The sequence below is a fragment of the Python bivittatus genome, unplaced genomic scaffold (assembly GCF_059951505.1).
Source record: "Python bivittatus isolate LINGU-HERP-01145 unplaced genomic scaffold, Pbiv_v1 ctg000390_np1212, whole genome shotgun sequence".
NCBI lineage: Eukaryota > Metazoa > Chordata > Lepidosauria > Squamata > Pythonidae > Python > Python bivittatus.
This window is the reverse complement of record NW_028277070.1, coordinates 279711-291823: the sequence shown is the minus strand read 5'-3', so window position 1 is coordinate 291823 and position 12113 is coordinate 279711. Positions and strand designations below refer to the sequence as shown.

The 12113-nt window shown below is 45.4% G+C and overlaps 2 protein-coding genes across 4 annotated transcripts in view; one reads left to right on the top strand and one right to left on the bottom strand.

Annotated features, from left to right (window-relative positions):
* Window positions 1–2038: 2038 nt before the first annotated feature.
* The window catches only part of LOC112543138 (solute carrier family 2, facilitated glucose transporter member 11-like), a 40849-nt gene continuing 30774 nt past the window's right edge, over window positions 2039–12113 (bottom strand). For 2 of the 3 annotated variants that reach the window (XM_088143710.1, XM_088143712.1), the window contains 6 exons: window positions 10561–10748; window positions 10137–10247; window positions 9748–9849; window positions 9413–9488; window positions 2758–2885; window positions 2039–2515 (listed from right to left, as the gene is read on the bottom strand). In XM_088143710.1, coding sequence (XP_087999836.1) covers window positions 2309–2515; window positions 2758–2885; window positions 9413–9488; window positions 9748–9849; window positions 10137–10247; window positions 10561–10748 — 812 coding nt within the window. In that variant the 3' untranslated portion in view covers window positions 2039–2308. Of the gene's footprint in view, window positions 2516–2757; window positions 2886–9412; window positions 9489–9747; window positions 9902–10098; window positions 10248–10560; window positions 10749–12113 lie in introns of all 3 variants that reach the window. The other variant, XM_088143713.1, reaches the window with a different exon arrangement.
* Window positions 2879–7446, top strand: LOC148215351 (uncharacterized). The gene is made up of 2 exons (XM_088143709.1): window positions 2879–5704; window positions 7323–7446. The coding sequence occupies exons 1-2, from the start codon at window positions 4254–4256 to the stop codon at window positions 7417–7419; spliced, it is 1548 nt and encodes a 515-aa protein (XP_087999835.1). The 5' UTR covers window positions 2879–4253; the 3' UTR covers window positions 7420–7446.

Sequence of the window (12113 nt, the reverse complement as noted above, 5' to 3'; positions counted from 1 at the left end):
ATTGGTGGTTCCAGAAAAGAACCTGCAGCAGACGGGAACCGGAAGGAAGCAGAGCTCCTGTGGTTTGGTCTTCTCCCTGAAGGGGAACCGCATTCAACTAGGCCTGAACAGAGCAATTGACACAAAGGGGGATGGTGACTTTGGACCTGGTTAGGGGACCCCTGGCTGCAGTAAATGAGTTCAGATCTCCAGAACCAGACCTATGATGTCAGAATCCTGAGGAGCCTGTGGACATCATCTTGGACCCTCCGTTTGAGACACGGAGGCCAGGCCTTCTGCCACAAGAGTGGAGAAGGGCGGATGACGTTCCTATTTTCAAAAAGTAGGCAACTACAAACTGCTTGGCTTGATGTTGATAATGAATGAGTTTTGGAACGGACTGAGAAGTGGGCTTGTGAGCATTTGAAAATGAATGCATTGCCGGGTAGGAGGCAGATCGGCTTTTCCAAGGACAAATCCCAGAATCATCATCGTGAAAACTAGTTTTGGCAAGGTAGAAGCCAACAGCCTAAGGCCAAATCAGTTTGTTAGAGTGCCGAGGGACAGCTGGCAGCTGTTCCTCCCTCCCCAATGTGGGAGACCTCAGGCCTGATGCATTGTGTGCGCAGGACAAAAAGGCACAGGAGTTTATCGCTCTGCTATAAGGAGGACATGTTTTATATTTGGCAATTGCTGGAATTCTCCTAGTTCATTCAGTAAGCTTCATCTGAGAGCTGTAGAGTAAATTACTGAGACTTCTTTCTTCCATCAGCAAGAGAAGCCAAAGCCATAGAATTGTAGAATGTCAGGGTTAGAAGCAACCTTCAACCTGCTATTCCAAACCTTGCCCCCGTAGGAATCCACTGCTACAGCATCCCTAACAAATGGCCACCTGCCTTCTATTTAAGCCCCTCCTGCAAAGGGGAGCCCACCCCCTCCCAAAGCAGTCTGCTCCAGTGTTGAACAGCTCTGACCATTCAGACATTCCTTCTAATGCCCCATTGAAGTTTGCTTCTTGTAATTTTAACCCCCTTCCCCTCCATTTCTTGTCCTGTCTTTTGGAACAACTCTGAGGTGTTTCAAAGGTGTCTCTTGCTGGAGGTATTAAACAGAGAAAAGTCGGCTCCCAACCCTTTCTTTTGGATAATACTGTGAGTAAGAGGATTATGCCTTAGGAGGCAGAGGGGAGGGAAAAGGAAAGTAAGTGAATTCAGGCACCATAGAAATATCTGGCCCTGCTTTCTGAAGTAAACGGGCCAGATTCTTGGAGAAAGTGAAAAAATATTATAGAGACATTGTTACACCTCTTACAATTGCCCTATATGCCTCGTAGGGTCAAGAAAGCTGTTTAATTTCTGGGGGAAATAGGCAGAGAGGTGCTCTGTCTAACGCTAGGATTCACATTTCTCCTGCTATTCTGCTTCTGCTGTGCCCTGGCAAATCTCTTGTTAGTTGCCCTTTGAACCCGGCTTGGTTCTAGCTGAGACTGATGGAATTATCTCTCAGGTGAATGGTGTCAGTAGATTAGATTGGTGACTAGACTGGTGCTGGATTTCCTGATGGGGTGTGCTGCTAGTGCTGATTTGTGTCATTTCCTTTTTCATCAAAATTCCTATTGTCATTAGGTATGCATTTTAAAGAATAAATGCAGCTTGTGAACAACTGATCACAGATTCCAATGGACACAGTACTTATTTGCTTTTAGATTTTCAGATAGGGTCTTCTTTTGCAAAAAATGTTATTAGTTACTTAATTTATAATCTCACTTTAGCACAGTATCAAAGCAACAACTCACCAACTAAATATCATATGAAAGAGAAAACAGATGGAACAGCCATCAAAAGGCAGTAATAAAAACAGAAAGCAGGTCTGCTAGGGAGTTGGGACATGGCCAATCCATGCCAACAAATTCTCACTGAGGCATATTGTCACTTGTGCATGTTTAGCTTGGTGTGAGATACCAACCAATTATTGTGATTTGCAAACCATGGTTGATGATAGATATGTAACTTTGAAGAAGGCCTTTGAGTGGCATGCCAGGACAAAAAAAAAACCCACCTAATTTTAAGTGTTTAATTTACACAGTTAATTTGATTATGCTCCACCTGGTTTAGAAAGGCTCTCTGGACACAGGAATTGAGAAGATAGGCTTTGCAGCACAGGATACAATCGGGCACATCAAAAGTTCATCAAACGTAAACAGGTGGGTTTTGCTCTTTGTGAAGCTATGCAAAATCGCAGAACAAGTGCTTCAGTGTTGTAAATGGTCTGGTTTACAATTTTATGTGCCCTACAGTTCTTGAGATATGGAGATTTTGTAGTTCAAGAGTTAAAGTTTGGTACAAAGTACAGTTTCCTTTGGAGAATTATTTTCTGTGAGAAAAACTTGTTTCTTTCCATAATTTAACTTATTAAACTCCATTGTAATTTCAAGAATGGATTTTCCCTTTGTTTCTGGAAGATATAAGTAGATGATTACACTTGAAACAGCCAGGATCCCCATAAAAATCAGGAAGCAGAAGGGACCAAGATATTCCTGAAAAGAGAGAGAAATGAAAATTAAAACTTCAAAAAAGACAAGCAGTGCTGCATTCTTCAGTGTTGTTTGTAGACAGATCAATACAGGGCTGGACTTGGTTCATCAAGCAAGCCCCTTCCTTTTCTCTTTCCTATTGTTGTGTAGTTAAGTCACGACAGAAATATGCTTGTTGTAGTACCATATGGCATCTGATCTTTTTGTGACTCAGGTGCATTGGCCAAATCAAGTTACTCTCTTACCACAATGAATGGGAAGATCATCCCAAGCAGAAAGAGTCCCATCCAGTTGATAAATCCCACAATCACAAAGGCAGATGGACGGTATGTTTGATTGAAGATTTCAACCATAACTGATATTGTGGCGCCAGCTAGCAAAGAGGGAGAGAAAGAAATGCCCAGTATGACAGGGTCAGTGTTCATTTGGAAATGTGTAGCCTCAAGCTGTGGGAAGAGTGAAGAAAAAGGTTTTCTTGTGGCCATGGATGGACTCGTCATCCTGGGCAAGGATAGATGCTTTTCTGAGGGCAGCAAGAATTAGTGGGCAGCCTCATTGCATCCTCTTAAAAGTAACTCATCATTCCAGATCCCATGGTTGGGTCTCGGCAGGATTAGGGGACATACCTCAGCTCAGGTGTTGAGTGCCTAACAACAGCAAGGCCTTTCATATTTCTAACCCAGTGGCATGTTGCTTTGAGCTGAGCTACAAGCTCCTTGACCCCAAATCCCATTTATTTATTTATCAAACATGTATGCTACCTGACTCCTGATGACTAGGTGGCTCACAACAATCAAAGAAGGAAATTACAATAAAACCAATTAAAATGGGGAAAAAAAGATAAAAGATGGCAAGAATGACAGATTGGATGGAAATGACGCAAAAGATTTCACTCTCCGTTGCCAAAGGCCTGGGTCAGGTTTCTTGACTCTTCTAAACAACAGCAGAGTGGGGGCCATCTAGATCTTGGGGAGAATCTTGTTTCAGAGGCCAGATGCTGCTACAAAGAAGGTGTGATTCTGTGGTCCTAATAGATGACATTGTTTAATTGAAGGAACCTGGAGTGTGCCAATCCTGCCAGATTGAAACAGCTGAACAAATACTATGGGAGACAATCCCGCAAATAACCAAGTCCTATGCCATGTACGGCTTTAGAAGTAATGACCAGCACCTTGAATTGTACTGGGAAACAAGCTGGCAACTAGTACAGATTGTGAAGCAGAGGTGTTACATGGGCATACTGAGGCATGCCTGTCATGGTCTGTGTCAGGATCTACGCAAACCAGAATCTTCAATTGTTTTAATGTGCTTTGATTACTAACCATACTTTTGCTTTTATTGCTAACCATAGATCAATAGTGAAATGCTGGGAATGTTATTCTAACCGTTTGCTTGACCTGCCATAAAAGGGGGGGAAAGAGGAGGCCAGGTGCCGTTATCTCTATCTTGAGCCAGACATCCAAGGCCAGGAGGTGTGAGAACTGGAGCAAGGCACGAAGAGCTGCAAGCGGGAATAGAAACCTAGAAGGGGGGGAAGTTGGGCTTAAAAAGACAAGGCTTTGCTATGTTGAGTCAGACTCAACAAACTATGATGCTGTGTACTTCTCCTAAATAAAGAAATCTCTGATGGAACCTTTTGTCTCCAGAGGATTTACTGAACTTTGGGATTGAGTGTGCAGACTCTGACATTTTGTTGAGTCTCACCCCACTTTACGAGGGATTTACCAGGGAAACCACCACCATGGAGAAATCCCTCGAAAAGCCGACCGCGGCTGCGGAAATGGAGGAGGAATGCCCCGTGGCCGGGGCTGTAGGTGGATCCGTGGGGGAGGAATCCCTGACCGGCACCTACCCGTCTCTCCCGGCGCCACGGAAGCCCGACCGGCGCAAAACTAAGTTGTGGAGCATGGAAGAGCTGACGGGGGAGATGTCATTCCTAGACATGGAGCCTGATAAGCGTTGGGCCCTGACGACAGGGAGAACCGAATCCACCGGGAGGGGGATCCTAGAAGATTGCGTGCAGATCCTGCAATCGGAAAACACCTTGATGAAGAGGGAGCTGATGAGGATGAGCGAGCTCGTCCGTCGTTCAGGTCTGTACCAAAGCCCGGGCGCAGAGGGGGGGGCCGAAGAAGAAGGGCTAGAGGAATCGCTGATAGCCCCACCAACCACACCTGCCACCCCCCCAGCTCCGGCAGCACCGGGTCCTCCGGCAGGCCCAGCTCCGCCACCTGCGCCCGCCCCGATGGTACCTTGGAGGGTTGCCCCAATCCAAGCCCAGCAAGATGCCCTTTTAAAGCGCTGGGGGTTGACCGAAAAATTTAGCGGGGACCCGAAGGAAGTACCCAGCTTCATGGCGCAGATCACGATATGCATGGAGCAGACGGGGCATCTTTTTGTCTCCGACCGGGAGCGCGTACTCTACATCTGCAGAGCGTTCACCGGCAAGGCGGGGGAGTGGCTGATCCAGCTCCGAGCGGCACAAGCGCCAGAACTAAACCACCTGGGTGGGTTCCTAACCGCCCTTCGCAGGAGATTTGAGGACCCCGGAGTAGTCACCAGAGCCCGGGCGCAACTGAGCACGCTGCGTCAGGGAACCCGTAGCCTTGGCGAGTACGCCCTGGAGTTTTGCAGCGTTGCGGGGCTGCTTCCTGATTGGCCGGAGCAGTTCAAAATTGACTGCTTCCAGCAAGGAATGCGTCGCGATCTCTGGAAGTTGGCGTTCGCCTGGGGAGACCCAAATTCCCTAGACGGATGGATCCAGCACGCGGGGAACGTCGAAGCCCAGTGGAGAAGAGTGGACCCGGACTTCGGTAGGAGACCCAGCGCCCCGGCGTCGACGTCCCGAAGACAACCATCGAGGGGAGGAGACGAGAGAATTCCTAGAGGGGCCGATCGCATTTGCTTCCGCTGCAGCGAGCCGGGTCATCTGGCACCTTCCTGTCCTAAACTGCCACCCGCACGGGGGGGGGGGAGGCGAAAAAGCCCGCTGGAGCAGCGCAAAAGCCCGGCGCGAAAGGGAAAAAAGGAACCGCTGCGGCAGGCACAGAATCGCCGTTCCCAGACCTCGTCATCTACAAAAATGGATCGGTGGGAAAAGAACAAGAGGCAAGAGTCGAGGCCGACAAACCTGCTCACAAACCCAAGGCTGAGCCGGAGGAGGAGGAAGACGACTCCGATGACGATGAGTCGGTGAGTGTTACCACCCTTAAAGTGACTATTTCAGCGCTCAGAACAGAGTACAAAGCCACGCTAACCGCGCTAATGGATACCGGCTGCTCACGCTGTTTGATCAGTCCCATACTGGTTAACGCGTTGGAGCTAAGGGTGAAAAAAATAAAGACCCCAATAGTGTTCACCCAGCTGGATGGTTCCAAAGCAGGGGGAGGGGCGGTGCTGTATTGCACGGAGCCTTTTGAGCTGCAAGTAGGGACCCACAAAGAGACTCTTAAATGCTTAGTGGCTCCTTTAGGGAATTACGCCCTAATCCTCGGAGCGAACTGGGTGAAAAAGTGGGATCCTCATGTTTTTTGGAAGACGGGGCAACTGCAATTTGCAGATGGAATTTATTTGGGACCTGAGCAGTCAGGAAGAACAGAAACTGCGGCAACAGCTAGCAGCATGAACAAATCACTAGATTTGGACCCAGAGTCCCTTAAAAACATTCCTGAACCCTACAGGGATTTACAGGCTGTGTTCAGCAAGAAAGAAGCAGACACACTGCCTTCCCACAGAGACACTGACTGTGCCATAGAGATTCAGCCAGGAGCTAAATTCCCCAAAAAGAAAACTTATTCAATGACCCAGAAAGAGCTTGCTGCTCTGAGGGAATTTATAGACACAAATCTGGCAAGGGGATTTATACAGCCAGCTAAATCACACATGGCAGCTCCCGTGTTATTTTGGGAAAAGAAGGATGGAAGCTTGAGGCTATGCACAGACTACAGGGGCCTCAATGCAATCTGTAAAGAAAATAAATATCCCCTCCCGTTGATGAAGGACCTGCTTGCTCAACTCTCAAAGGGGAAAATATTTACTAAATTGGACTTAAGGGAGGCATATTTCAGAGTAAGAATTCGCAAAGGAGACGAGCATTTAACTGCTTTTTCAACCCCCTTTGGATGCTATGAGTACAAGGTCCTCCCATTCGGGCTTTCGGGAGCGCCCGGGGTGTTTATGCAACTAATTAATGAAGTGCTACATGAGCATTTATATCAAGGAGTACTGGTTTACTTAGATGATATCTTGATCTACTCAGACAACCTAAAGGAACATGTGAAATTGGTGAGGACTGTTCTGAAAAAATTGTTGAAAGCTCAATTGTATGCCAAACTGTCAAAATGCGAGTTTCATAAAACACAAGTAGACTACCTGGGGTATCGCATTTCTAAGGCAGGAATTGAAATGGACCCCGCTAAAGTAAAAGATGTTTTGGGTTGGGAACCACCTAAAACTCGGAGGCAATTGCAAAGTTTTTTGGGCTTTGCCAATTTTTATCGCCAATTCATTCCAAACTTTGCACAAGTGGCTTTGCCATTAACAGATTTACTAAAAACAAAAGGCAAAGTTGTAGCGAAAGCTCAAAAACCCGGGGCCCCGTTAACATGGACAGAAGAGTGCCAAAAAGCTTTTGAGGCTCTGAAAGCTTTATTTACAGCAGAGCCAATTTTGAAACACCCAGACCCTGACAAGCCATTTGTGATACAGGCCGATGCCTCAGACGTAGCAATTGGGGCTGTTTTACTTCAAAAAGATGAAGAGGGTGTACTCAAACCCTGTGCTTATATTTCTCGCAAATTTACTGATACAGAAAGAAGGTGGCTTGTTTGGGAAAAGGAGGCTTTTGCAGTACGCTGGGCCCTTATGACCTGGAGGCATCTCCTGGAGGGAGGAGCCCAGCCTTTTGAAGTATGGACAGACCACAAGAATTTGGAGTCTCTTACAGCTCCAAGAAAGTTGTCTCCTAAACAAGTACGCTGGGCCCAATTCTTCAGTCGCTTTAACTTCACTTTAAAATTCATACCAGGGGGAAAAAATTTTTTAGCTGATGCATTGTCAAGATTGCCTCAGCATAACAGCCAAAGAGAACAGGTGGTGGCCCCGGTAATCCTTAAAGCACCACCTCAAACAGAACCTGGCTCAGTGGCCCTAACCAGATCTCAAGCAAAACTCCAAAAACAAAACCCTACCAACGACCTACTCCAAAAGATAAATGCTGCTTTAGATTCTGATGAATGGTTCCAGAATAATAAAAATACTTTAACCCATGAAGACCAAGCTTGGTGGATGGGAGACAAGCTTTATGTTCCGCTTTCATTTCGTAAACAAATTCTAGAAAGGGGACATGATGACAAAACTTCCGGGCATTTTGGATTTATAAAAACCTTACACCTTCTGCGCAGACAATTTTGGTGGCCAACCATGAGAAAAGACATTTCTGACTATGTTTCTACATGCCCTGTATGTGCAATGTCAAAGAAGAGAGGGGGGAAACCTCTCGGCCTTCTTCAATCTGTGGCATCTCCAAAAAAACCTTGGGAAGAAGTTTCTATGGACTTTATTGTGGATTTACCTCTGAGTAATCACAACACAGTGATTTGGGTTGTAGTGGATCTGTTTTCTAAACAAGCACATTTTGTTCCATGTTCATCAATTCCAAATGCTAAAAAATTAGCTAAACTGTTCATTACACATGTCTACCACCTCCATGGCGCCCCCAAGCGGGTGATTTCAGATCGCGGGCCACAGTTCACCTCCAAATTTTGGAGGGAATTTCTTACATTACTTGGATCTACTCAAGCTTTGAGTTCCAGTTTTCATCCGGAGACTGACGGATCTATGGAGAAAATTAACTCTTTATTGGAACAATATTTAAGATGTTTCACAAATCATCAACAGGATGATTGGTCTGAGCTCCTTCCTTTCACTGAAGTAGCTTATAACAACACAGTGCATCAAAGCACTGGATTTACGCCATACAAAATAGCATCTGGCCAGGACTTTCCGCCTTTCTCAGAATTACCACTTAAAAACCCCCCTGAATTCTCAACAGACCAATGGATAAATAACATTACAAATCTGTGGCCACTAATTGTGAAATCTCTAGAAAAAGCAAAAAGCCAGCATAAAAAATTCGCCGACAGAAAACGCACTGCAACCCCCCCTTGGAAGGTAGGCGACCTAGTCTGGCTTTCTACAAAAAATTTAAAATCTTCCCAACCATCTAAAAAACTTGCTCCAAAATATGTGGGACCTTTCCCAATTGAGAAAGTTATAAACCCTGTGGCATTTAAATTATCATTGCCAAAACATTATAGAAATATTCATCCTGTTTTCCATGCAAATTTGCTGAAAGCATTCAAGCCCTCTGAAACTTGGCATCCTGATCCGTCTCCACCAACACCTTTCATGATTGAAGGACAAAGTCACTTCGAAGTAAAAGACGTTTTGGACTCTAGAAAACATAAAGGCAAACTCCAGTACTTGATTCAATGGAAACATTTTCCCCAAACCCATCACGAATGGGTGGACAGTGTTAATGTTAAAGCCCCTAAACTACTTGCTCGTTTTCACTCACAGTACCCTGACAGTCTGTGCCACTGTGCTCTGGACCGGTTGGAACTTCTGGGTGGTCTTCAAGGGCAGTTGAAACTGTGCAAAGGCCCTCCTGGCTATAGCTGCCACTTGCTCTTTGAGCTGGAACTGGGAGTCCAGGAAGAGCCCCAGATTGTGCACTGCCTTGGAAGGGGAAGTGCAACCCCAACCAAGGTCAAAGATGGAATATCCCCAGATCTGGGTGGGCCAAATACCCACAGCCATTGGTCTTGGTAGGATTGGGTCAGAGACAGTTCTTCACCATTCAAACCTGTACAGCCATCTGCCCAGCATGGAGATACTCACAAGGTCCAATTCCATAGAAGATTACAAAGAGGAAGATGAAAATGACACTCAGGTAGTGCATCCAAAAGAAGCGATGCTAGAATGAAAAAAAGGGTCCTTTAAAAAATAACAGCAACAATACTCTGATTCCTGACTGTTGCTAACATAATTGGAGATTTGAGGTGCCAAATTGGGTTAAGGGGATATTTGACCCTCCTGGACTAGAATGGGACTTCTGAGATATGCCCACAGTGCAGATCTGACTGGTCTTCATTTTACCATTCCTGCCATACTTAACCATTGGCAGAAGCAGATACTTCCTCTTTTGCCAGAAAACACTAAACAATCTCCCTTACTTGGAGTGAGAGGGTTATTGTGAGTGCAGCCAGCACCAGCACCATCACAGCATATCCTCCCCATAGCAGAAGTTTCCGCCCAAAACGGTCAATCAGAGAACTCTGAAATGCAGGAAAAGGGAATAGAGAGAAAACATGTTTTAATGGACTAATTGTGGGAAAGGCTAAGATTCTCCAAAATCTGATAAATCAAAGAGTGCATAATTGCATCAGCACAAATGATGCAAATCACACCATTTCTGTCTCACAGAAAACCAGCTGTCAGCAAAAAATAATGGGACCAGCATCACTTACCATCTTCAACCTGATTCTAAAGAAAAGGAACACATGGTTCTACCCATCTTTAATAATGTTCTCCCTTCTTCCCTGCTGTGTTCTCTTGAACTTACACACAGGATGGATGAGAGGCACTCGCAGATGCCAACACCCAGTGCAATGTATGGAATGAGAGTTTCTTCAAACTGGGCTGTGCGAAAAACTTCAAAGGAGTAGAAGTAGATCTAGGGGAAAAAAAAGAGAAGATAGGTAATGTATTTAGAAGAGAAGACAGAGGAGAGAAGGGAAAAGTTCTTTTTAGAAAAGGCGCCTCAGATCCAGCTAAATAGTACCTGATTTTAAGGATGGGAGACTGATGTTGTCCAGACCAGCCTGGATTATACCAAAAAGGTCCAGAAACTTTTTTTTTTCTTAAATGGTTCTATGATCTTGCAAACCTGGGTTCTGTGATGGGCTGAGCCACAGGTTGCTTTACTTCCTGCCAACAGTGACAGAGAAGAGCAGCAGTTGTGGGATTTCACTGAGCAAAGACTCAACTGCATTGATGCCACACAGCTGCAGGGTGCTCATGACGGTGATCATCACATACAGCTGCCAGCGCAGTGATTGGGCCCTCAGCACCTCTAGGACTCGGAGACTTTTCGTGCAAGACATGGCTGCCTTTTCCCTTTTGATGTCATCAATCTCGGCTTGATGGTCACCTTCACCCCAGAGCTGTTTGATGGCTGTGGAAGGAAGGACATACATGATGGTACGCTTGTGTCCCTTTGCCCCCTTGGGTGATCCTAGACCAATGTACACTTGAGGTGATTGATTTATGGGCAATAAGTAATGGATATGGGGACTAGATTATGGGTTAATATTTATTTTATTTATAAGATTGATAAACTATCTCCAACTGTTCTAAGTGTATACAAAATCAGAATACAGTACAGAGTAGCAATACTGTAAAAATAATAAAACAGGAAATAGTAGGAAATACAGCTCTTTCTTTAGTTGATTAATCATCAAAGACCTGCCAGAAAAGCTAGTCTTAACTATTTGTTGGAGTGGGGTCCTATAATGGTATGTGAGAAAGACCTTGAGAGATGGGATGAAGAGATGCTGCCTAGGGAATGGTCACATAAGAGGGAACATAGCCTGTAGCTGCATAATGGGCAGAGCAAGAGGCTCAGAAGGGACCCTCCCTATATTTTCAGGCTGTAAAGATGGTGGAAGATTTGTACTTTCAGACTTGCAAGATTCTGTAAGAGCCTTACAATAAAATAGAATTACCTCATCTGGTTGTGTTTCCTGTCTGGTCTACTTGGGAAGACTGACAGGACCCTTCTTGTCTTGGGGGCGTAATCTGTTCTAAAGGAGGCCAATGGCCACTTAGAATGCCTGCCCCTATGTCCCCTCCCATTGTAAAGGTAGTCCTCACTTAATGACTGCCCTGTTTAGCCTCTGTTCATAGTTATTATGATGTTGAAAAAGTAACTTTATGACTGGTCCTTGCACTTACAACCATCACAGTGTCCCTGCAGTCACATGATCAAGATTTGGGTGCTTTGCAACTGATGGGCATTTATAACCGTCACAGCATCCCGTGGACATGTTGCCATCTGCATGCTTCACAGCTGGCTTCTGACAAGCAGAGTCAATGGAGAAGCTGGCAATAAAATTGCAAGTTGCAGTCATGTGATGTCTCGCTTAATGACCTGTGGTGACTTGTTTAACAACTGCAATGGAAGTCAGGTCATAAGTCTGTTGTGGTCATGTACTGTCTCAATAACCACATTGCTTAGCAATGGAGTTGCTGGTCCCAATTGTTAAGTGAGGACTACCTGTACCTCCTTATAGGAGGGGGCCTTCAGTAGGTGCTCTCTATTCACCTGGATTAGACAGGCAGAATTTACTTGGCATAGATGATCTGCAGTCATACAGGGCTTTATTAGGTTAATAACTAGCTGTCAGAACCTTCAGCAATCAAAATATTAGCTTAGTAGTTGCTTGCTTCGTTTCTGCCATTCTTTAGTAGGGGGAGGGGGAAAAGGAAAGTAGAAGGAATTGGTGTGATATCAGAGGCCAGGAAGATGGACTGTTATCAG

Excerpts from the sequence above, each read along its gene's own strand:
- LOC148215351 (XM_088143709.1), top strand. The coding sequence starts at position 4,254 with ATGGAGAAATCCCTCGAAAAGCCGACCGCGGCTGCGGAAATGGAGGAG. Across the intron at positions 5,705-7,322 it reads ACTCCGATGACGATGAGTCG|AAAGAAGGTGGCTTGTTTGG; the intron begins GTGAGTGTTACC and ends TTACTGATACAG.